Source organism: Meleagris gallopavo, chromosome 30 (genome assembly GCF_905368555.1).
Source record: "Meleagris gallopavo chromosome 30, MGAL_WU_HG_1.1, whole genome shotgun sequence".
In the NCBI taxonomy this organism is placed as follows: domain Eukaryota; kingdom Metazoa; phylum Chordata; class Aves; order Galliformes; family Phasianidae; genus Meleagris; species Meleagris gallopavo.
In genome coordinates, this window is record NC_139433.1 from 4,046,923 (window position 1) to 4,070,816 (window position 23,894).

At 62.1% G+C, this 23,894-nt stretch overlaps 2 protein-coding genes across 6 annotated transcripts; one reads left to right on the plus strand and one right to left on the minus strand.

The window, feature by feature from the left end:
• Positions 1 to 60: 60 nt before the first annotated feature.
• On the minus strand, positions 61 to 19,739 carry MAST3 (microtubule associated serine/threonine kinase 3). Of its 5 annotated transcripts, none has more exons than XM_085211488.1 (28): positions 19,613 to 19,739; positions 16,698 to 16,729; positions 10,718 to 10,806; positions 10,487 to 10,559; positions 10,321 to 10,341; positions 9,571 to 9,649; positions 9,099 to 9,256; positions 8,050 to 8,125; positions 7,525 to 7,734; positions 7,344 to 7,445; positions 7,129 to 7,261; positions 6,642 to 6,709; positions 6,469 to 6,554; positions 6,037 to 6,245; positions 5,696 to 5,834; positions 5,472 to 5,604; positions 5,218 to 5,383; positions 5,011 to 5,112; positions 4,711 to 4,833; positions 4,328 to 4,437; positions 4,064 to 4,218; positions 3,716 to 3,936; positions 3,375 to 3,575; positions 3,068 to 3,294; positions 2,854 to 2,976; positions 2,584 to 2,720; positions 2,189 to 2,370; positions 61 to 2,111 (listed from the first exon to the last, which is right to left on the minus strand). In XM_085211488.1, the coding sequence occupies exons 1-28, from the start codon at positions 19,661 to 19,663 to the stop codon at positions 1,219 to 1,221; spliced, it is 4,299 nt and encodes a 1,432-aa protein (XP_085067614.1). In that variant the 5' UTR covers positions 19,664 to 19,739; the 3' UTR covers positions 61 to 1,218. The 5 variants fall into 5 exon arrangements, with proteins under 5 accessions (XP_085067614.1, XP_085067615.1, XP_085067611.1 ...); XM_085211489.1 differs by lacking the exon at positions 19,613 to 19,739 and adding an exon at positions 18,520 to 18,844; XM_085211485.1 differs by lacking the exons at positions 16,698 to 16,729; positions 19,613 to 19,739 and adding exons at positions 15,366 to 15,455; positions 15,835 to 15,940.
• Positions 19,661 to 23,894, plus strand: IL12RB1 (interleukin 12 receptor subunit beta 1). Its single transcript, XM_085211499.1, has 15 exons — positions 19,661 to 19,867; positions 20,405 to 20,522; positions 20,629 to 20,798; positions 20,865 to 21,019; positions 21,116 to 21,161; positions 21,258 to 21,368; positions 21,450 to 21,532; positions 21,614 to 21,830; positions 21,913 to 22,083; positions 22,159 to 22,260; positions 22,347 to 22,487; positions 22,575 to 22,718; positions 22,832 to 22,928; positions 23,001 to 23,082; positions 23,158 to 23,894. The coding sequence occupies exons 1-15, from the start codon at positions 19,801 to 19,803 to the stop codon at positions 23,542 to 23,544; spliced, it is 2,091 nt and encodes a 696-aa protein (XP_085067625.1). The 5' UTR covers positions 19,661 to 19,800; the 3' UTR covers positions 23,545 to 23,894.

Genomic DNA, 23,894 nt, shown 5'->3' on the forward strand with positions numbered 1-23,894 from the left:
CCTCCTCCAGCCCCCGCCCGGCCCCAGCCACTTCTGCAGAAGGCCGCAGGCCACAGCAAGTCCCAAGTAACAATTTAATGCCACGTAAAACTCCGCAGTGTTAACAGCAAGGCCGGTGCTTGGCCCTTCCCAAGGCAAGGCCCTGTTTGCTTTCACCACTTTTTCTGTTAAAAAACCCTTTGCGAGGCCGAAGCGGAGAATCGTGAGGTAAAATGAGCGGGAATGCTGTGGGAAAGGCCTCACGTGTGCTGAGAATCCAGTCGGGAACGGGCCCACCAAATCCAGTCAGAAATGAGCCCTCAGAATCCTGCCAGGAATGGGGTTTGGTGGGGTTTGGTGGTTGATGGAAGAACTGGGGGGTTGATATGGGGTTTTTGTTCTGTTTTTGTTAAAAAAAAAAAATTGAAATAGTGGTTTTTCACAAAATGCACCTGCGCATGCCCAAAGATACATCACAGCAGATTGTAAAGTAAACCTAAAAATGCCATTATTTGTATTAAATTGCTGAACCCCCAGCGTGGTGGGGCAGGGTGAGCTTTTCTTCCCCAGTCCCATCCCACTGGGGAAAGCCAATGGAGTGGGCTCAGTGGTTTGGGTTTTTCTCAGAAGGAACTGTAATAAAAATTTAAACCTCTCCATCCACCACATGATAATAAAACAAAGTGTGTGGCCCCTGCCATGCTGCCCACCAGGATGCTGGGGTTTGGAGCATTTTCCTCCAGAGTAGGGAGGCACCGAGGGGATTTATGGGGATGGAGGCGATCCTGGATGCAAATCATAGAATCATAAAGGTTGGAAAAGACCACTAAGATCATGTAGCCCAACCCCCTGTCTACAGAGGGGAACCCTCAGCTTCAGTGCTATCCAGAAAACCGCCTTACAACCACCTTTTGGGTGCTTTTCCAGCTGAAAGTGAGCAAATGTGGAAAAAAGCTGGTGGTTCTTCAGGTTAGAAAACATTGTGCCATGGGGCCAGGGGCTGGGAAATGCACAGAAAAGGTTGGGATGGCTTGGACCCTGCAATGCCTTTTAGGTTATAAAAGTAATAAATTAGTTTGGAGTAGTTCTGAGTATTTGCGTCGAGTCCTTTCTTTACAGTGTGGGCCTCACCAGGGGAACACCACTGCAAAAACATGAGCATCTCTCCGGGAGCACAGAAGTCGCACCTCCAGGTCGCAGTGCGTTAAATCCCATGGAGCCACGTGCCCAGGCTGGCTTTTAGGGGATGTCCCGTGCTGACAGCCCCGGGGAGGCCCTGTCCCCACAGGTCCGGTGCTGCCGGCGGCCGTCCCGCCATGGCACAGCGATGCCAGCAGAGCCATCAGTGCCCAACAGGTGCAGTGGGTAGGAGCCCTGGCACTGCCAGCCCACCGGCTCCTGCTCGTCACCCTCTGAGCCCTGCACTGCGATCTGCGGCACCCGGCCGACCCTGGGCTCCACGCAGCCCTCGCCCTGCCCTGTGTCGCTCTTGGCACCGTCCTCACTGCCCGGCTCATCAAAGCTGACTTCTTGTACAGCCTCCTGCTTCTTGAAGGAGTCGCGGCGCTCAGAGAGGTTCAGGCGCCGCATCACCACCATCTCCTGCTCTCCCTGCCGCCAGGCTGCCACATGGCCGTGCTCCCCGGAGTGCACCGAGCCGGGCGCTTCGCCCTCCCCCAACACCTCCCCAGTCCCATCCCGTGCAGGCATCTCCGGCCCCAGCTTGCGGCTGCCCACGCTCTTCTTCTCCGCCAGGTAGGTTGCCATCTTCTCTGCTGACTGCACGCGCTTGAGGAGGGGTGAGCGGGGGCACTCGGCGCTGCGTGGCCGCGGCCCCTGCCGCACAATGGTGGGGGGGGACAGCGTCTTGCCTTGGAAGGGATGGGTGGTTTTGGGGTGTCCGGGCAGCAGCGGGGAAGGGGACCTCTGCGGGGACGTGGGCCGCGGGGCACAGGTGGGTGTGCAGGCCAGGGGTGAGGGCGGGATGCTGCTGGTGGACTTGCGGCGTCCCACCTTGTAGCGCTGACCGCCCAGCTTGGGGGCCAGCCCGTGCAGGGTGCTGGGCCGCACGTGGCCAGCTGGAGACGTGGGGGTGCTGGAGGAGGGAGAGGTGCTCTGTGGGGACACCGCATCTGCCACAAAAAAGAGAGAGAAAAGTCACTAGCGGGGATGTCACCAGCCCCGAGCCCGTGTGTGGTGGCCACAGTACCTGGGGGCAGGTCCGGAGCGGGGCTGCGGCAGGGCGTCGTGGGACCTGGGGACAGGCTGTGCGTAGGGGACTCTGGGAGGCTCTCACTCGAAGACAGTGAGTGGTGGAGGCCGGAGGAGAAGCTGCGACTGGTGTGCAGGACCGTAGACTGCTTGGAGATCTTCTTGAAAAGGGATTTCCTCCTTGCGAGGGAAGAAAACGCATGGGAAGATTTGTCACAAACAGCAGCGACAGGCAGGGACACTGCTTGGAGCCACTGATGCCAGCAGACCCGCATTGGATGCGACCAGACCCTGTGGTACTGCAGAACCAAAGCATCCACCCCTTCCTGGTTGCGTTCCAGCTCCAGGACATCCAGGACACACGTGCCATTTTATCCCCCTGTTTCTGCCCACCTGTCCTGGCTGTCCCTTTTCCTGCTCTTCTTGCTCCTTCGGGCCATCCTTGTCTTGGAGCTGTTTTTCCGGGCGGGGCCAATTTTAATGGAGGTGTTCTCCAGGGCGGTGGTCCTCAGGGCAACCTTATTGCCACTCTGAGGACAGAAAAGAGCTCAGTGAGCATGCTGCACTCAAGCACCAGTGTTCAACTTGCTGCTTGTGCTCGATGCACCAGTTTCAACAGCTGCATGCAGGTCCCAAGCGCATCGCAGCAGGGCAAGCACCCACCTTCAGCAGCAACTCCACGACGTCCCGGTGCACCAGGCCCAGCACTGACTCCCCATTCACGTGTGTGATGAGATCACCCGCTCTCAGCCCTGCTTCCTGTGCAGGACTCCCTTCTTCCACGCTCTGGAAGGGAATGGCCAGGGTTTTGTTTGGACACAGCCCATACCTCCCACCCTTGTGTCCCATCAATGTCACCAGTCCCCGGGCCACTTACCCAGACCATGTGGTGCACAGCGTAGACATCACTGTCCCCCATGTACACGCGGATGGCACGCAGCGTGAAGCCGTACCTCTTGCCTGAGCTGTGGATGATGATGGGGGGCTTCAGGCTGGTGATGGCCAGGGAGGAATCCCGGCTCGGGGACGAGTCGCGGGAAGAGGGGTTGGATGAAAGCGAGTGAGGGGAGATGGGGCTCATGAGGGCCCCGCTGCTGAAGTCATCTGCAAGGAGAAAGAACGAGATGGCTTGTTCCAGGGAAGCCACATGGCAGCCACCGTGGCCATAGATGGCTACCACAAACCTGATGTGATGATGAGGGACAAGGCTGAGACAGAAGCAGATTTGGGCACTCGGCTGCCCGGTGAAGCTCTTGGCCTCTCCACGCCATCCCTCTGGCTGCTCAGCCGGCGGCTGCTGCCTGGCTCCAAGCCTCGTGGAGCTGAGTTCTTGGTGCCGGTGCTGTTGCTCCGCAGGCGGATGCGGTTCAGACTGACGAGATCAGCTGCACAAAGGGAGGAGGAACAGGGAGCTGAAATGGCCAAGGATGGCGGTGGCCCTTTGGACCTTCTATAGGGTGCAGGAAGGCATGGAGAAAACACCCCACACTGTTAGGAAACCTGGCTGCCCCCAAAACCTGCGCACCAGATAGCGATGAGGTCTTCACCCCAGAGTCAGGGTCTCCCAGCACAAATTTGGGTCGCTCCGGCTTGGCTGAGGCCACACAAGGGCTTTCATCTTCTGAGGAGAAGGCAAACTTGGGCATGGTGTCCAGGCTGTAGGTGCTGGTCAGGGCAGCAGGGCTGCGGCTGCGCTCGTGCTGGGCAGTGTACGGTGTGGAGCTGCAGGATGTCCAGGACCGCAGCCTGCGGGAGGGAGCCAGAGGGCTCAGGGCACCCACGCATGGGCAAGGAGGTGGTGCTGGATCCCTCCTGCACCCCTGCACACATCTCATCAACAGCAGCTCACATGAGTCCCTGTCTCACCACTCACCGGGGCTCTGCGCCCGATGGCCGGTTCTTGTCCTCGTCACCCGAGTGGCGGTCCCACCGCTCTGCCCTGTCCTCCTTGTCCTCGCTGTGGCTCCGATCAGAAGATGAGAGGCTGAGGTTGGAGTGCGTGGCCAGGTACTCGGAGCTGCTGTACACCTGGGGAACAGGTGAGTGGTTGGAATGGAGTGGCAGCAGGGGGCTGTGGCTCGCAGGATGGGCACCTTGTTACCACCCCACTGGGGTCTTAGGGGACAGATCCAAGCACCTTGCTGAAGCGGTGGGAACAGGAGGAGAACTGGCCAATCTCCACAGATGATTCCTCATCATTGGTCTCTTCGTCTTCCGAGTCCAAGTGCCGGTACCTCTCGGATCGAGCTGAAAGCAAAAGCCCCAGTGGTGAGGGGACAGGACGTGGAGGTGTGTCGTGGCTGACAGCCCAGTCCTGAACCCACAAATGTTTTGGGATGAGAAATCAATACTTTCGCTAAGGCTGAGCAGTTCTGGAAACAGAATTACATCTGTTTTTGTGACTTAGTTCAGGGCATAAAATGCCCAACTTCACCCTGGAGATTTTCATCTCCTGCTGCAGCATCCTTCCTGCAGTGGGGACAAAGGATGACAGGGACAAGGGGACGGAGGCGGCCTCACTGTCGAAGTAGCTGGTGTCGTCCTCTGACTCCAGCTGTGGGATGAACTCCGCTTTCTGCCGCAGGAGCCCGTTCCAGTCCAGGTGGAGGAAGAAGGCATGGTGCTTCACCTCGTGCGCACCCCCTGGCAGGCAGAGAAACCTGCATTAGGGGGTCCAAGTGTCCTTAGTACCGCAGGACACCCTTCAGCTTCAATCACATGCAAGCAAATCAGAGAACCACAGAATGGTTTGGAGAAGCCTTGAGCACTGCTCAGTCTGGACCCATTTTGAGCCCCACCTGCTGCCCCTGGCACACGTACCGGTGCCCAGGCGCTCGAGCGGGCACTGCCTCAGCAGCCGTGTGATCAGGTCCTGAGCATCAGCAGGAAGAGCCTCATCGCCCTCTGGCCACATGATTTCATCTGCAACAGAAGGGAAAGTGACATGGAGCCCTCTCTGTGCTGGGAGCCATGGATGGGGCCGAGGGGCTCGGGGGCCGGGGGATAAGCAAAGCAAGCAGTGCTCACCGCTGATCACCTGCCCGAAGAGCTCCTCAGGGGTGTCCCCAAAGAAGGGGACACAGCCCACAAGGAATTCATACAGGATGATGCCCATGGCCCACCAGTCGACGGGCTTCCCGTAGCCCTGGATGAGGATGACTTCGGGCGCGATGTACTCCGGTGTGCCGCACACCTGCATCCGAACCAGACGTTGGAATCTCTGCAACAACCTGTGCAATGGGCCCCAAGCCGGTTCTGGGTCCCGGTGACCACCCTCGTACCTGCTTGTCCATGAACTCCCTGGTGTCCTTCTCCATGTGCCCCTCGTAGAGGTTGGTGGTCATGTTCATCAGGCCAATCTTGGACAGCCCAAAGTCTGTCAGCTTTATGTGGCCCATGGAGGTGATGAGCAGGCTGTAAGGAAGGCACCACCTCACTGCCTCTGGCCGGGACCAGGCCCGCTCCCAGCCCAGCCCAGCCCCTTGGTGGGCCCCAGTGCCCTCACTTGTCAGGTTTGAGGTCTCGGTGCACAATGCCGTAGTTATGGAGGTATTCCAGTGCCAGCACAGTCTCAGCGAAGTACATCTTCGCCATGTCCACGGGCAGCGGGCCCATGTTCTTCAGCAACGTGGCACAATCCCCACCTGTGGAAACACTGCTGCTGATTGCAGGGCAGAAATGTTCACCTGGAGGAGGGTGGGTACCACCTCCATCGAGGCGGGACTCAGAACAACAGAAGTGCTTCCACCCGTTCCCCAGACATCAGGATGGCATCCTCAGCGCTCCTCGGGGTCCCTCCTCTCACCCCCCACTGGTGCCATTGATGTCCCCAAACCCCCTTCTCACCTTCCACATACTCCATCACCATACAGAGGTGTCGCTTCGTCTCGAAGGAGCAGAACATGCTGACCACAAAGGGGTTCTCTGCGAAAGTGAGGATGTCCCTCTCCACAAACACCTGCTGGATCTGGTTGCGCAGGATGAGGTTCTGCTTGTTGATCTTCTTCAAGGCAAAGCGCTGCCGCGTCTCCCTGTGCCTCACCAGGTACACGGCCCTAGGAAAGAGTGAGCAACCAGACCTCAGAATGTGGTCTCCAACCTCCAGGACAACCCCACAGCGCCGCGGGGCTTGGATGGGCAGCAGGTAGGGTCAGAAAGGTGCAAATGCCACACTTATGGGCTTTGGAGATGTTTGCAGGAGGAGGCAGGCTAGAAATAGGAGCATGCTGCCATGCGGTCTGCTCGCTGTGGAGCAGGAGGGATGCTGTGCCAGCTCACCCATAGGCTCCATTGCTGATCAGCTTGATGGTCTCAAAGTCGCCCTCACAGGGCTTCCTCCGAGGAGCACTGACCGACTGCTGGCTCTGAGGAGACACAGAAGGGTTTGAATGTGTCTGTGTGTGCTGGAACCCCACAGGGCTTTGCAGGTCCAGAGGTGGGGCTGTGCTCACCTCACAGGCATCGTCGTTCTCAGGGGTGATGGTGTTCCCACTGTCAAAGTGGTCCAGCTGGACCATCTCTGCAGAGGACAGAGACCGTATTCACATTCATCCTGCTCACATCCCTTTGTGCCAAAAGAACCCCCCGGCCACCACCCGCCCTCCCACATCAGGGATCCCACGGGGGTTTAGCTGCATGCTTGGTGCAAGCTATCGTAGGCAGAAATTCAGGTCACAGCATTAGGAGGTTAAGCATGAGGCCAAACATTTACATAATTCTCTTTTTCCCATAGTCATTCCCCATAGTGTTCCTCGGGGATTATGGTTTCCCCAAAGCCTTGGCTTCCTATGGATTAAGTGTTCTTCCGATTAATCTGCTTTGCGGAACATGCCAGGAGCAGTAGCAAGCAATGCTGGGCTGGCTGTAGGCTTGGCTGTCATCCTGGTGTTGCAGCCCCCAGAGCCCACGGCCCACAGACCCTGCCCAGCAGCCTCCTACCCTCCAGAGGGTCCTTGACGAGCCCCAGCTGGCTGATGATGTAGCGGGGAATGTCGGTCTTTATGCCCTGACCAACTTTGGCGTGGCCCTCAGCAGCTTCCAGGAGATGATAGAACTCCTCAGGGTCAAACTCCTAGGTGGGGAAAATGAAGCGTGGTCAGGGAGCAAAGCCAAAGCGTCCCTCCAAGCACTGCAGGACTGCTGCTGCGTCTTACCAGGCACTCCAGAAGGCGAGCAGGACGGGAGATGATTATCAGCAGCTTCCTCACCAGCTGGTCAATGAACTTCACTTCCTCGCTCTCTGAACGCTCCTGGGCCTGCCAGAAAGGGAACAGAAGCTAGGAGTCACCGATGGCCTTGGGAGACGGCGCTGAGCGGAGAACTGCCCCCACTCACATCTCTCAGCATCTTCTCGAGCTTCTCCTGCAGCTCCATGAAGTAGCGAGAAGTGATGAGGGCCCCCTGGGATTTGGCCAAGCAGTCGCGAGCCAGCTCGATGATCTGGTGGTGGATGAAGCCCAGCACCCCGTCGGCCAGAGGCAGAGTGCTGCTGGAAGAGAAGTTCCTGATCGTGTCCTGCAGGCGCTCCTCCATCTGGGCTGTAGCCTGCAAGGCAGGAGGGATGGTGACGATGGGGCTCATGTCCCCGTGCCCCCTGCCTCCTGCAGCCCCAAACCCCGCGTGTGCCTCACCCAGACCCCGCTGCCACCACCTGCTCATGCTCCGACAAGGACTCCAGAGAAGGTGTGGCATTTGTGATGATGCAGAACCACACGGTTCACTCCCATGTCTCCAGTGACCCCCAGCACCCCCATATCTATTCATGCATTCTATGTTCCAGCACAGAGAAGTGATTTTTCTGCAGAAGCTGCCCGGGTGCTGTGGGGGCACTGATGCTGCCATCCCCTCCGTGGCCATTACCTTGGGGAACCGCTCCTTGTAGACGTGGTTCATCATCACGACCTCGTTATCAAATGTTCCACTCGTCCGCCCAGGGCTGTGAGGAGGAAAATGGAGGAAAAGCCTGGTGAGTTATGAATCCAAAGCATTTAGAAGCATGCAAATAGCTCCTGCCCCCAGAGGAGCTCGTTGTTCCCATGTCACGAGCTGTTAGAGACTGTGCAAGCAGAGCTGTCAGCCTTGGGCCAGGACTTCTAGCAGTGCTGGGATCACCTGCATGGCTGGAGTGTCCTGGGGTCCCCCCACCGCACACCACCAACACCAGCAGCTCACTCCTTCCCTAGCTTTGGTGTTTCCACCCTGTGCGGAGGCTGCCAGCTGTTCCTACAGGGCTGGGCAGTGCTGGGCTCCTGCAGACCCAGCTCTTCAAACCCAAGTCCCTGGAAAAGCCTCTGGCGTTTTGAGCCCTGGCCACCAGTGCTGCATTAGTCACTTGGCTTCCACCAGCGAGCTCATCCACCACTTCCTCTCATGCCACAGTTTGTGCTTCAGCCCCTGCCGTGATGTCTGGGACACAGACAGCAACAACGCAGCCACTGGAGGGCTGCCTGGGCTGCAGCCAAGCACGACGGGAGAGCATCCGCAGCCATCCTGGCGCCCATGATCTGGTGCTGGGATTGCCCTTTTGGCAGCCCGCAGCACAGAGAGCCCAACCAAACCCCAGCTGCCCCGCAGCGGACATGGGAACGTTCAGAAAAAGGCTTCCTGCACGGACAGGTTGCTAACTGCTCATGGCAGAAAAGGGCTATTTTGGAACAAATCCCACTTTCTCCAACCTCAGCCCATGGAATCTCACCCTTAGGCATTCTCTGACACATCCCAGCAGCCACACACTACCAAAAAAGCGGAGCCTAGTGTGCCAAAGCGCGGAGTTTTACCACTATCCCTGCCAGGGAAAAAACTGCATCGGGGTCAGCGCCAAGGGTACGTCCAAGCAGGACCGTAATGTCACAGAACAGCTCACGAGAAGATGGCAAGCAGGACCTGGTTCATGTGGGTGGTCTCTGTACCTCAGGCTCCGGGATCGTGGGCGCAGACAGGGCGAGTGCCGCCCCTCCTCATCCGTGACGCTCTCAGTGCTGCGGAAGTGTTTGGAGAGGAAATGCAGCTCATCGGGGGTGGGCTGGTATGGCAGCTGGTGCAGCCGCTCCTGGGAGGATGAGGATGACTGGAAGGAAGGACAGATGCGGGTGGTCAGTATATGGGACAGAACCTCGCAGGCAGCGGGGTGGGAAGCAGCAAACCCTCCAGGAAAATCTGCCTTGAAGATCCTAGTAGACTGGAAACTGGGCAGCACGCAGCGTCGCTCTGCCTGCACCTCTGCACGCAGTGTGTGCAACCAAAAGCCCCCAGCCCAGCTCCGTACACTGACCCCAGTCCTGGCTGCCCATCACACCCAGGCAGCTCTCGCCCTTCTGTGCATGGCCAAGACGTGCAATGGGATGCAGCAAAGCTCCTTCGTGCAGAGGGAATGCGCCTTACCGAGACGGTGGAGCTGGGGGTGTTGGTCCCATAGCCAGATGAGGGGAGCGAAGCCAGTGACCACCTTCTGCCATCAGCCCTGCAAGCACAAAGATGTCTGTGGCATAGTGGAAAAAGCAGGTGAATGCAAATACAGAAATAGCATCAGAACGATAAGGATGGGAGAGAGGACTTCTGTTTGGCCGACTGGGAGAGCCCTGGAGTATCTTGCCAGGATGGACTGAAAGTTGGTTCCCCTGTGGTGGAGGCACTGCAGGAGCAGGGAACCCAAAGTGACAGCAGCTGCAGCCCCTGCTCGGCCCAATGCTGCACAAGAGGCTTTGTTTGCAAAGAATAAGAAAAAAGGAGAATCGTATTTTTAATGGGAGCACAATTCTGGCTTTAGAGACTAAGAGAAATCAAGATTTCTCAGCACCATGCAGAAAGTACACGGGGATCAGAGCCTGGCTATAAACAGGAAGGCCGACACTCGCACGCTGGCGAATGCTTCCTCTTGGATGAGTTTCCAACAGAACAGGTCACAGCACTGCTTCCCATGCGTGCAGGACGCGGGGCACAGAGCACAGACAAGGGCAGGCGATGTGCTGGCTGCTGCACTGTGGAACACTTCCAAAGCCCTTCGGCTTTTTGCTCCAGTTCGAGCGTGAAAATTAAAACTAAGCCTGCAGCTTTTTTCCATGAGCCAATCCATGGGTGAATGACACCACTGCAGCTCCCCTTGGCGCAGCCCTTCTGTCCCCCATCACTTGCCTGTCAGTCCGAGGAGCGTGGCTGGAGGGCAGCGGGACACACCGGTCACAGCAGCAGGGAAATCAGAACCGGAGCAGAAATCAGGGAGGAAAAAATAATAATCGTGAAGGCCAACAGAACAGCCCCAATCCACGGGTTGAGATGATCAGTGGGAGGTGGAGCTCACCTGCGGGCGAAGGGGAAGTTGATGGAGGTGCTGGCGGAGAAGTTGCGAGGGCTGTCCAAGGGGCTGCTCCCAGCTGTGAGGAGAGGGAGAACTGGGTTCACTGAGCACCTGGCATTCCCTCAGCCACCCCTCAGCCCTCTGGGAAAAGCCATTGCATGCCCAGGCAGTGCCACAGTCCCTTACTGGGGTGACCCTGGGCGATGCTCAGCCTGGCCTCAGCATTCCCCTCACCTGTGGGCACTGAGAGTGGGGAGAGAGGGCGCGAGAGGGTTGGAGATGGAGTCCCCACCACCAGGCTCTTCCTGTTGCTGCTTCGGCAGCTGGAGAAGGAAAAGAAAAAGCGATTCATTTGGGGAAGTGGAAGATGGGCAGGGCTGGGAGGCTTGGATGTGGGCAGCCCTGCTGCAGCTCGTCCGACTTGCAGCAAGGGGACACGGCTGCTGTCACCACATCGATTACAGACCTCTTGCCCCCAGGAAGATCACATCCCCAGCACAGCACAGGGCGGCTGGGGTTATTTTTGGAGCAGAATCGTCTCAGTGAGGTCCCACTTCTGGTTTTGGCCCACGGGGAAGAAAGATGCATGTGGGGCCGTTGGGCAAGAATAGAAAAAAGGATCTAAAAGGAGGAAGCGATGGAAATGCCAAGCTGCCCCGGGCCACGCCAGCCCTGCTGCATGGCATGGAAAATGCCCCCAGTTGACTTTGCTGAGTGGGAATATCCCCGTGCAGAGCAGAATCTGAGGACAGCTTGTGTACACATGAGAGAGATGCGTGGGTTCTTAATGCCAGACCAAGGACGGATCCCCACGAAAATGTCAGCGCAGCCGAGAGCCGCGTGTGAGGCAAGTAGGTCACACTGCGGTTCGTGTGAGCGCTTCCTCCACCTGTGAATCCTGCACGGGTGGTGCTGAGCTGCATCGCTGAGCTGGGAACCCCGTGGCTGCTGCCCAAAAAAGACAGGGACCGACGCCAGGCACAGGACAAACCCCGCTCCGAGGGGTCCTGCACGGGTCCCACAGACATGAGCGAGCGGCAGGAACGGCATCGGGCAGTTCTACAAGAGATGCCGGCACTGCTGGAGCAGCACAGGCAGCGAGGGGGGGCTCTGGCAGGAAAGGGTTGACTTAACCCTGCGTTCAGAAGCACTTTTTTGCATCCTCCCCTCAGCGCAGCAGCTCGGGCTCTTTTGCTCAGCCAGCACGGGGAGCACCGCAGCAGCTCGGCCTGCCCCTCTGTTTGCCTTTGATCTGCTCATCCCCCTCCTGCAAAGGGTCCCTGGGGCCAGCAGCTGCTGGCACAGGCAGCCCCGCACGCTGCACTCGGAGATTTCATTTTGGAAGTGAAAACAAACCTTCAGCTAAGCAAGTTCCAGTAATCGTGACACAGGCAGAGGCTGCTGTTTCCTGTTTCCGCGCGCTCCACCCTCGTGCTGCAACAACCATCTTGCACCACTGCTCTGCCTGTGCACAAACCCAGCTGCTTCCCGGCCTCCCGGGCACAAAAGCAGGAGTTCCCACTGGCAGGAGCCGAGGCTGTGCTCCAGCCCATGCTGCCTCCAGCACTAATTGTGAGCTTGGTACATTTTTACCAAAAATGGAGTGGAAAATTGCAGTCAGCATCTCCAGAACCACTGTGTGTGGGGACACTGAGCGGAGCATCCCCACAGCCACCCCGGCCCCATCGCCATCCCAAACTGTGCCAAAGGATGTGGGGGGGGAGGGTGACAGCAGCAGTGACATCCCGGCTCCCACGGTGCTCATGGTGCTGTGAGGTGGCACTGTGATATTTGTGGGGATGGGGAAAGCTGCGGGGACAACACAGCACATTTGGGGAGAGACCAGAGAGTCCATGGGTGGACCCTTGCAGGACAGCAGGACATCAGAGCCAGAAGGCCCAAAGCACACAGAAAGACACATAGCCCTCGTGCTCTCCGTGCCCTGGGAGGAAAGATTCATTTGCAGTGAGACAAATTGCCTGTAACGCCGAACCAGGCAGCTGCACCCAATGTTTCTGCACCGCTGCCCAGCGTGATTTCATCTCCATGGCACGCTGGCTGCACCGAGCGGGGCTGTGTCCCGACATGGAGCTGCATGGGGGATGCAGAACGGGCCAACGGAACCCCACATCCTCCTGATTAGGGCCTGTGTTTATTTCTCTATTGGCTCTGAAATAAAGCAGCCTAAAGAGACGGCCTTGCACCACAACACGGTGGTGCCTGTGTCCCTGCGCTGCTGTTTCCCATTGGTAAATGTGGATCCGGTGCCCACTGTGCCCACAGGTGTGCTCTCAGCACTGCAGCCCCCCACCAAATCACACCCTGTACGTCCTGTCCTGCCTGCTGGAACACACAGCAGGCTACTCCTCGATGTAGATTTTAGGAATCCCAATGAATGAAGAGCAAACCCTCAGTGCCACGGGGCTGCATGGTGCACACAGCCCTGCACCGCGCCGCCTGGCTCCGTTCGCTAAGCAACCACGGCACCACACTGCATCCCACGGCTGTGCTATGGGACAGCCACCATGGGGACACCTCCCCTCAGCCCCACGCCGTGCTAAACACCACTTCTTTGTGTTCAGCTGTGGATTTCACAACAGCCTTGGCGCCGGGACCTGAGCCCAGCAGGGTGGTGATGCCCCACTGCCTGCCCATGGCACCGTGGTGCCTGCGGTACCCGCAGCTCTGCAGCTGTGCAGCTCTTTGCATCGTGCAGAGCCCCGGGGTCCCTCACCCAGCTCCGAAGCAATGCCCCCCATTGCTGTGCTGTGTGCCCGAGGCAGCCATCTCCCCCGCGCTGCACAGAGCTCCCCCTGCATGCACAGCCCACCCCTCTGTGTGTAATGTGTCACTCAGGGCCCCAAGCCGTGCACCCCCGGGTTGCAAACCTTGGCACAACCCCCCCAAAACCACTGTGGGGATGTGGGCCCCACTGCAACTCCCTTCCCCCTCACTCACCCCCAGCACACAGACCCCCAAACAATGCACCCACAGATTGCACGGGCAGTGCAGATCCCTCCCCCGGCACGATGCTCCCTTAGCAGCGCTCCCCGCTGCAAACCCCTCCCTCCAAACCAAAGCAACCCCTGGTGCAACTCCCTCCAACCACGCATCCCAAAGTGCAGTCCCCACAAACGACGCCCCCCCCAGCGCAACCTTAAGTGAATCCCCCCCCCCAGCACGCATCCCCCAACGCTGCCCCCCGTACAACCCCCCCAAACCTCTCATCCCCCGCCGCAACCCCTCCCCCAAACCATCCCCCCCCGGAACCACCCCCACACGACCTCGCAGCCCCGCTGCAGCCTTTCCCAAACGATCCACCCCCAACGCAACCCGCCGCGCAGCCCCTCCCAAACAGCGCTCCCGGACCCCCCCCCGCCCCCCGACCCCCGGTACCTTTTGGATCGCTGCAGCAAAGCCCCGGCCGTTCTCTGCCCCCGGCAGCCGCCGCCCGCCGCCCCCCAGCAGCTCGGATCCGACATCGCGGAGCCGGGAGCGCGCGGGGCCGCACCGGGGCCGCCTCCCGAGCCGAGCACGGCCCGACCCGCCCCGCCGCACCGGGGTTACCGTGGAAACGGGCGGCGGTTCGAGGGGGGGGGGTGTAGGGTCGCCATAGAAACGAGGCGGTACCCCCCACCACCACCACCAAATGGGGTCAGGGTTGCCATGGAGATGGGGCAGCACCCCAAAATGGGGTCGGGTTGATGTAGAGGCAGGGCAGCACCCCAAAAGTGAGCTTTGGGTCACCATAGGAATGGGGTGTCTCCCTAAATGGGGTCGGGGTTACTGAAATAGACAGAGCATCACCTCCAAAATGGGGTCTGGGTTAGCAAGGAGATGGGCATCACCCCCAAATGGAGTCAGGGTCAATACAGAGACAGGTTGGGTTGGTACAGGGACTCCAAAACAGAGCTTTGGGTCACCATAGGAATGGGGCATCACCCTAAATGGGGTCAGAGTTACTCATACAGAGCTTCACCCCAAAATGGGGTCCAGGTTACCATGGAGATGGGCATCACCCCAAAATGGAGACGCAGCCACCACTACTCATGCATTATGGGACCACACGTCCCCCAAAGCCAGTGCTGCTGGCCCCAAAACTCACGTGTTGCTGCAGTGTGGGCAACCTTGGGGGGGCTCCCCTATGTGTCCCCAGTGCTCCTCACACAATGGGGCCGCTCAGGGGGGGAAGGGAGGGGTTACCCACACAGCCCCACACACTCCCTCCTGGGCTGCAGGGGACACCCCATGCTAAGACCCAGTGACACAGATCCCGGTGCCCGGCCTCATTTTCCAGCTGTGAGCGGGTCAGGTGCCGATGCATCACTAGCACAAACCCCACGTGGGACAGCATCACCAAACTGGGCTGAAAATCCCCCAAATCCCCACACTGATGGAGCCCAGGCTGCTGGATGCCACCAACTCCATGTCATCCCCATGCTGTCCCCACCACAAAGCACAGCGTGGCCCCAGCAGCCGCCCTGCCCCGAGCACGATGCCACTCTGCCCTGTGCCACGGTCACTGCAGCTACGGGACGGCCACCAAAGATCCCCTAAAGACAAGCACCCCATCCCACAGCAGGTTTCCTATGTGGGAAAGGGCCTCACCCCCGCTCCGACCCCACACTGGGGGCATTTTTAGATTTTTCCCCAAATACAACACACTCAGAGGCTGAGCTCCAACTGCTGTGATGGCGTTCACACGGGGTTCCCCCAAATGGAGCCATCAGTTGGAGATCGCCACGCACAATCTGCTTTTGGGGCATGCAAAGTGGGGATGGACCCCAGCCACCTCTCCCGGTGCGCCCAGAAGAAGCTTCTGTCCCATTCGGGGTGGGAGTTCCACCTCTCTGCTCCGAGCAGGCAGGGTTTGGGGTCTTACCTCCAGGGGTGCAGAGATAGCAGCGGGCTGCAGGGGCTGCAGGGGCTGCAGGGGCTCAGCAGCGTCGGGCTCTGGCTGCTCGGGGAGAGGCTGCAAGGCAACGGTGTGAGCGGCACCCGGCACCTGGCGGCACGGCACGGCAGCAGCAATTCCCCCCCCGGGGCACCGCCGGGAACGGGGGACAAGGAGCAAGGAGAGGGGGGAGAGCTGGAGGGGAGACGTTGTGGGCAGGGCCGAAGGGGGCACAGATGGGGGGCGAGGGCTGTGGATGCGGGAGGGCAGGAAAGCTGGGGATGCTCGGGATGAGGGGACGCCCAGGGTACGGGGGGGTTGGGATGCGGGGATGCGGGGATGCTCAGCACGCGGGGATGTTCGGAGCGCTCGGGATGTGGGGATGTTGGCGATGCGGGGATGCCGCCGTCACCATCAGCCCGAGCCCGGCGCCTCCGGCAGCCCCTCCCCGACTCACTCCAAGGTCAGCGCGGGGATCTTCAGCCGCTCCCGCCGCGCCTTCATGCCGTCGCCGCTCCGCTCCGCTCCGCCCGTCGCACCGGCAGCCCCCGCGCTGGGCGGCTCCAACGGGCGGCGGCAGCGGCGGCACCGCCGGGAGCGGAGCTCGGCCCGCCGGGCACGGACCCGCCCCTGCAGATCGGCACGGCTCGGCACGGCTCAACACAGCTCGGCACGGCTCAGTACAGCTCGGCACGGTTCGGCACAACTCGGCACAGCCGGCACGGTTCGGCGCTGCACCCCCCGGCTCGGCACGGCTCAGACACAGCAGCCCCCGAGCTCCCACACAGCCCGGACGACGCAGAGGCTGCTCGGGGCCACTCCGTTCCCGGGATGTGCCTGGGCACAGAGCAGCACCGTTCCAGGACGGCCCAGTGCAGCACCAGTGCGGTCCTATAACGGCCCCAGCGCCCCCTCCAGCGCACCCCTGGCACAGCACCCGTGTGCCCCACAGCCCCAGAGGCGGTGCAGCAGCAGTGCACCCCCTCGTCACCCCACAATGCCCCGAACAGCCTCAGCACAGCTTCGGGATCGGCTCCCGCCGCACACCGGTGCACCCCAATACGCCATGGCACGTCCCGACACACTGCGGCAGCACAGCTCGCCCCAGCACACTCCAGTACTCCCCAGTACACCCTTACACACACACATCACGTCTCTTTGGCATCAGAAAGCACGGTGATCCCACTCTGGGTTTGGGCACGGCGAGACCTGGCCACCCCAAGGTGGCATCCAGCTGAGCCCTGCAGACAGCAGTGCGTCCCCAGGCGCAGCCCTCCCGGTGACACCACCGTCCCACGCGGTGCAGCTCGGCAGACTTACGCTCTCCCTCGGCGCGGCAGGCTCAGCTCCTTCTGCAACGAGAAAAGCAACGAGCGGGGTCAGGGTTACCACCACTGTCACCGCAGGGACCATCCCCACCGAGGGGTCAGCACGGGGGGACAGAGGCTCCTCAGCGCCCTGCGCTGGTGGCTGTGTGGCCAGGCCTCGAGGACGGGAGACAACAGCCCCGGGATGACGGCTGTGCCCCATCCCCGTCCCCATCCCCGTCCCCCAGACTCGGCCACGGGCAGCAGCCGGCGTCCCGCACGCTGTTTATTTTTCCAGCCGATGGGAAGATTTCTGGTGGAAGCTGTTTGCTTGCAGGTGGCAAGAGGGGCAAAGGGCAGCGGTGCAGCACAGCAGCCTCTGTGCAGCAGGGACTGAGCACCCACCCGTGTGCCACCCAGCAGACACAGAGAGCTGTGGGTGCCGGCGGGCAGCGCGTGCCATGGTGACTGCGGGATGGTGGCACACGTGGTGGCTGCACGTGCTGCTAATGCCCATCACTGCCCCGATCTGTGCCCACCGGCCCTGTACCCCTAAGCGGTTTAACTGCATTCTCCTCCTGGCAGCACCCACGGGTGGAGGCTGAATGAGCTGCTGTCACTCCTGCACCCCACGCAGCCGGGGGTCCCGCTGCCCCCACGGAAATCCCTGGGTTGGGGCACACAGCAACACAGTGATGCAGCAGCGTTGCCATGACAACGGGTGACATCACGCCTCGAGGCACAGGGATTCAGCAGCGGGGGCCCATGGGTGCTGGGGGCGGCGGGGGGTGCGTGGTACTGAGGTGGGTGCACTGTGACAGTGTGGGTGCACGGTGTTGGTGTGGGCGCCCTGGCGCAGCACTGCGACCCCACGGCCGGGTGTTGGGTCCCTCCACGGAGCAGGAGCTCTCCCAGCACCCCCACCCCGCTTTCCCCCGGCTGGGATCCCCATCTTCACCCAGGCCCACGCCATCGGCTGCTGGGACAGCACTGGCACTGGGGACAGCACTGGGGGTGGCACTTCTGCCCGATGCGCTGGGATAACCGTCCCCACCTGCTGCGGGGAGCTGAACCCACAGCCGCGGGGCCGCTCCCCCCAGGGACCACCCGAGAGCAGCGCTGAGGCTGCCGTGCTGCTGCAGTTGCTGTGGGGTCCCTTCCCCCCACCGCCCCCCACCGCAGTAGCACGCAGCACAGCGCGGCGCCCCAGGGAGCTGCCAGCTCGGATGAAGGCAGCGTCGTGCCGCGCTCCAACCGCACCGACAGCTCGGGACGGCCCGCGGGGGGCTGCGCTCCGTTTTGCAGATGGGGACGGAGTTGTGAGGTCACCCGGAAAATCGGCGCAGAGCTTCGGGCTCAGCGTGAGCCCCCGCTGCGGCCGTCTGTCTGCCCTCCGAGAGGGGCGGCGGGGATCTGGGGGTGTGGGAGAAGGATAGGCCGGGGGTTGGGGGTCGGAGCCCCTCGGGGTGCGCAGTGGGGCGGGGGGCTGCAAACCCTCATGGCCGTGGTCGGGCAAAAATTGGGCATCGCTGGGATGGGGGTCCCGCGCTGCTCCCACGGAGCCCCCGGCAGAGCCCCCGCACACGGCCCTGTGCCCCCCGGCACCCACAGCCGGGATCCTCTCCCACAGCCGGCACCGCACCCCGATCCCACCCGCAGCACCGCTCCTCGCACGCACGGCACCCCCCTCTCCCGCACACACGGCACCCGCTCGCACACGCACTCACCGAGCATCCACCCTTCTCGCACCCACACCCAACACGCCCACACGCACACACACGCCTTCCAGCACCCACCCCGCGCCCACCCGCCCCGCACAGCCCCACGCCGCTCACCTGCAGCCCCCTCCGCCGCAGGATGCTGGGCTCGTCCATTCCGCCGCGCCGCGCCGCCGCCTCCCGCTGCTCCCGCTCCGCCCGGTGCTCCCGGTGCGCCGCCCAGCGGCCCCGGCACGGCGCGGCACGGCACGGCACGGGGGTGGCTGGGAGCGGGGCGGGCAGCGCGGTGGTCCCTTCCTCCCCTGATGGCCCGGCACAATAAGGGCTGACCCACGTCCAGCACCGCACGGCGCAGCGCGGCACTGCCCGGCTGGCTCGGCACGGCACGGCACAGCGCAGGTCACCATGGCACGGCGCGGTGCGGCTGTGGCGTGGTCTGGTTTGGCACGGCACTGCATGGCAAGGCACAGCTTAGTTTGGCACAACACGGAACAGCACGGCTTGGTTTGGAGCAGCGTGGAACGGCATGGCACAGCTTCATTTGGCATGGCACAGCTTGGTTTGGTGTGGTGAATGGCACAGCTCAGCTTGGCACAGCTCAGTTTGGCTCAGCTCAGTTTGGCTCAGCTCAGTTTGGCACAGCTCAGTTTGACACAGCTCAGTTTGGCACGACACGGCCCAGCGCAGCACAGCTTCATTTGGCACAGCGTGGCACGGCACGGCTTGGTTTGGCACAGCACGCTGCTCCAAGAGCCACAGGGCTGAGCGTGCGCCCACGGCGGTGGGCGGAGGGGTCACAGCCGCCCCTGTACGGCGCTCCACCACCGCCGCCGCGCTGTCCCCACGCGGAGCGGCGCACAAGGGGACATTTTCTGCGGGGACAACGGCGCTCTGTGCGCGGTGCCACCCGGCTCTGCCGCCCGCGATCACACGGCGCCCGGTGACGCCGTGCCCTGTGCCTCAGTGGGGCTTTGTTGTGACCTCGAGGGGGGGAACGATGTGCGCTGGGGACCGGAGGGCTCTGCCCGGACATGTGGCCCCGCGCTGGGAGCAGCTCCGACCTCGCAGCTCCTGATTCACCAAATACGGGCAGCGCATCGAAGCCACGACGTGGGGGTTGCCAAAAAAAAAAAAAAAAAAAAAAAAAAGAAAAGAAAAAAGAAAAAAGAAAAAAGAAAAAGCAGCCCAACACAACACCTCTTTTGCTTACCTTGCTCTTCTGGCAGCGTCGGGGCGGGTGTGCGGGCACAGCGGGGGACATCAACGCTGCTTTCTCTTTTGGTTTTGGTCCAAGAGAAGCACGCGCCAACACCGGCAACGGCCGCACTGAGCAGCAGAGGAAGCGGCAGTGGGGGCAGAGCCGGGGGGAGTGGGACCCTGAGGGGGGACGCGGTGAGAATGGAGCGCGGAGGGGTCCCGGCGCTGCGGTGGCTGCTGCTGGCGTTGGCGCTGCCGGCGCGGGGCGGTGAGTGCTGCCGCGATGGGAGATAAGCGCCGAGGGTTTCGCTGAGCGATACGGGGTGATAAGGGAAGGGAGTCGTGCAGGGAGCTTTCATGGCAGCGCGTGGAGGTGTTCCGGGCTGGGGGCACAGTGCTGGGGCTGCGGGCAGCGGGATGGGGTCTGGATGGCGCTGGCGGGCAGAGCTGCGTGGCATTCATGGGAGAAGGGGGCTTTTTGGGATCACTGCACGACTGCTGTAGTCTCTCTGCCCCACTGCGCGGCGCAGCACTGCCTTCTGCACGCGGCCGCCCGACGCCGGGGGCCCACAGCCCCACCGCCGGCTGAGCCCGCCCGCCCTCTGCACGGCCCCCGAGCCACCTCCGGCCGCTGTGGGTCATGTGGAGTCGCAGTGGTACCGCGGGGGCTGGAGGGGGCCCTGCAGGGAGCTGGGAGATGGAGCACCGCCGGCCCCTGGCCCCCTCCCCATCCCCATGACCCCAGGTCAAGCAATCTTCACTACCCCGAGCCCCCACGAGCCCGGGTGTGACTCCCTACACACAGGTGCCCCCGATCCCCCCCCCGGGCTCTCCTGCTTCAGGCGCTGCAGCTCCGGCCCCTTCACCTGCTCCTGGCCACCCCAGGGCCCTGCCGGCATCACCACCTACGTCCTCGTGCTCTGGTGAGTCGGGGGCACCGCGTCCCATCAGGAGCATGCAGGGGACACTCGGGGCCGTAGGGGACACGGTGCCACTGCTGTACACCACGGCTGAGCGCCTTCCCTGCAGCTACGTGAGCCGGCAGCTGTGCCAGCAGCACGACGCGGGCACCGCCACGGTGCGCACCCTGACGCAGCACAAAGTTTATGTCCGTACCAACGCCACGGCCTGGGTGGAGGCGCGCTGGGAACAGCATCTGGAGCGCAGCCCCAACATCACCCTGCACCTCGACGAGGCCGGTGAGTGCCGGGAACCGGGCGGGGCGGCGGGCTGCAGTGGTCACCACAGCTGTGCTGTCCCTGCAGTGAAGCTGGATCCCCCTTCCCATGGGACATCCTTCACTAAGGCCAATGGGCGCCTGGAGCTGAGGCTGCCGCGGCCGCAGTGTCACCATGAGGAGCGGCCGCCGCCGCGCAGGGAGGCTCGATTCCGCCGGGTGGGTGATCGCAGCTGGATGCAGGTGAGGGGACCAAAGAGATCCCCCAGCCACCACGTCCCCTGCACCTCGGTCAACATCACCATCACCCGATGACTGGTCTCACCGTTCTCTCCGCAGGTGATGTGTGAGACAGGGAAGGGTGAGGATGAAGAGAATGACCCAGGTCTGTTTTGCCCCACGGGATGCTCAGGGTTGGGGTGGGGGGACAAACTCATCCTGGGAGGGGTCACCTCACCACCACCGACCCGGTGCGCTGCAGTGACCTGCGAGCTGGGGGGAACCGCTGCCTTCGAGGTGCAGCTCCGACACAGGACTCAGCACTGGAGCAGCCACTGGAGTAACTGGAGCGCATCCATCTTCATCCCCGAGGGTGAGTGCGATGCCAGGAGGGACCCCACATCCCTGCACCTGGCTGGCACACACCTGGGTGAGCGCATCGCTCCTCTCGCAGAGATCCTGGAGAGCCCCGCACTGAGCTTCAGGCTGGGACACCTCGGGAGAAACGGGCAGAGGCTGTTGCAGCTGGGCTGGCAGGTAGGGCAGGTGGGCGCACTGCTGGGACGGCCCCGTGTGTTCCAGGCACCCCACGGCATTGCCACTGCTGTCCCCACACAGCGCGCCCGCGCGGCACAGGGGGACGTCATCTACACACTGCATGCCCACATGCCGCAGTGCAGCTGCGTCGAGGAGGACGAGGTTGTGCTGGGGGCAGAGGAGACAGAGTACAACCTCACGCTCTGCGGGGCTGCGTACGAGATCGTGCTGACGGCCACCAACGCCGCGGGAACCAGCCCTGAACGGCGGCTGCACGTGCCGGCGGAGCAGCACACGGGTACCCAAAAGGGCCGCAGGAAGGACGAGGCTCCTTGGCCCGGCACCACCCTCACCTCTCTTCTCTCCCTGTTTTGCCCCAGAGCTCAGCTTCCAGAACATCAGCTCGGTGGGCACCACGGTGACCGTACGCTGGGAGGCACCAACGCGAGGCTTCGCCTTCTGCTCCGAGCGGGAGCGGATGCCGGGAACCCCACGGCCGGGGCGCTGCGTGCAGGAGGAGTTCCTCGCACGCAGCTCCCATTGGCAGGCAGGCACGGCAGCGCCCCGAGCCCCGACGCCCTCCCGCTGGCTGCAGCCACGCGGTGACGGTGCCGCTCCTCACGTAGGGCCGCTGGAAGCGCCGGCGTGTTACCGGCTCGCCGTGCACGGCCGCGGTGCAGAGCAGGACTGGGCCACCTTCGCTCTGCAGCATCACTTCGTCGGCAACAGTATGTAGGGAGCGGGGACATCGCAACCCCTCTGTGCCGCTCAGGGGGCCGGCCGGACCCTCAACGGCCGCTCCCACCCCACGCAGCCTCGTTGGCCGCCTCTGTCCGCATCAACGCCAGCGCCGACGCCGCCGTGCTGCTCTGGGAGCCGTCCCCACGCGCTGCTTGCCCCGGGGCGCTGCTGGGGTACCGCGTGTGTCACGCGGCTGAAGGGGACAACGTGACGTGTGAGTGGTGGCACCGCTGCCAGGAGGGTGTGGGGGACCGAGGGAGAGCGGCTCTGAGCGCTGCTGCCCACGCGGTGTCACTTACAGATGGCGACGTGGACGCATCAGCATCGCAGTACGCACTGCGAGACCTGAAACCGGGCACCGCCTACAGGGTGGGCATCCAGGAGGTGGCAGCGGGCGGCGGGGGGACCTGCAGTGCCCGGTGGTACTTCCAGACCACGGCACTGGGTAACGTTGGGGACCTTCTCCCTTTCTCACGGGGACCTTCCTGTGTCCCATTGGGCACAGGGAGGGGACACGGGGCCGGGATGTCACCATCACCCAGAGGTACTCATCTCCAGGTGTTGGGACTGCGGTGTGGAGCTCCAACCTGAAGTACCTGGGCATCTCGCTGGGGCTCCCAGCTGCCGCCCTCATCTACCAGCTGAGCAAGAAGAGGTGAGAACAGGCAGAATTACAGTCCCTCTGTGCTCCTCTCCCCCCGCATTGACCCCACCGGCATCTCCCCAGGCTCCACGGGATGCTCTTCCCCCCCCTCCCCAAACCTACGGGCAGTGAAGCCCTCCAGTTCTCAGCCAGCGAGATGAGCCAGGTGAGCTGCAGTGTGCACCCTGGGATGAGCTGTGAGGCCGAGACCTCCCAGCACAGCGCTTCTTCTCCTCAATAGAACAAGCCCTGGAAAAGCTTCCTGGAGCCTTCGGAGCAGCTCAGCCCCGGGGAGTTGCTGGTGATGGAGCTGAGCCCTGAAAAGGAGGCAGCCACCAGCACACGGCCCCATACACCACAGCTCAGCCCCAAAGAACCGATGGAGCCACTGCAGCCACACTGCAAGATGGAGCTGCCCTTCACATACCGCAGGCAGGAGGTGCTGGACCCGGAGCCAGTGGGGTCAGGGGGGTCAGGGGAAGTCCCAACCTGTGGCCCCACAGCTGCAGAGGAGGGCGCAGGGAGCTGGGGGCTGAGCCAGGTGCTGCCACCTCTTGTGCTGCTCAAACCCATCACCCCACAGGATCAGGAGGGTGTGGGGCTGCTGCAGGAGAAAGCGGTGCCTTAGGGATCCCAGGGATGGGGGACAAAGCGGGTCCCTCAGACAGCGAGGGGGTGATGCTGAGGGTCTGGGAGGGCTGATGCTGAGCATCCAGGTGGGATGCTGAATGCCCTTCCCAAGGTATGGTCCTGTGGGCACTTTCCTGGGGGTTTCTGATTTCCAGGAATGCTGCTGCACTGCACAGGGGCCAGTGAGGCACTGTGGGGGTGGGGATGTTTCTTTGGACACGAGGAAGTTGCTTTGGGAGCACATCAGAGTGAACACTGCATCCCTGCCCCCGTGGGATGGGGGCACAGCCAAGCCCCGCGCCGAGCACTGAAATACCAGAGTGTAAAAGTAAAGAAATCCAAACAGCA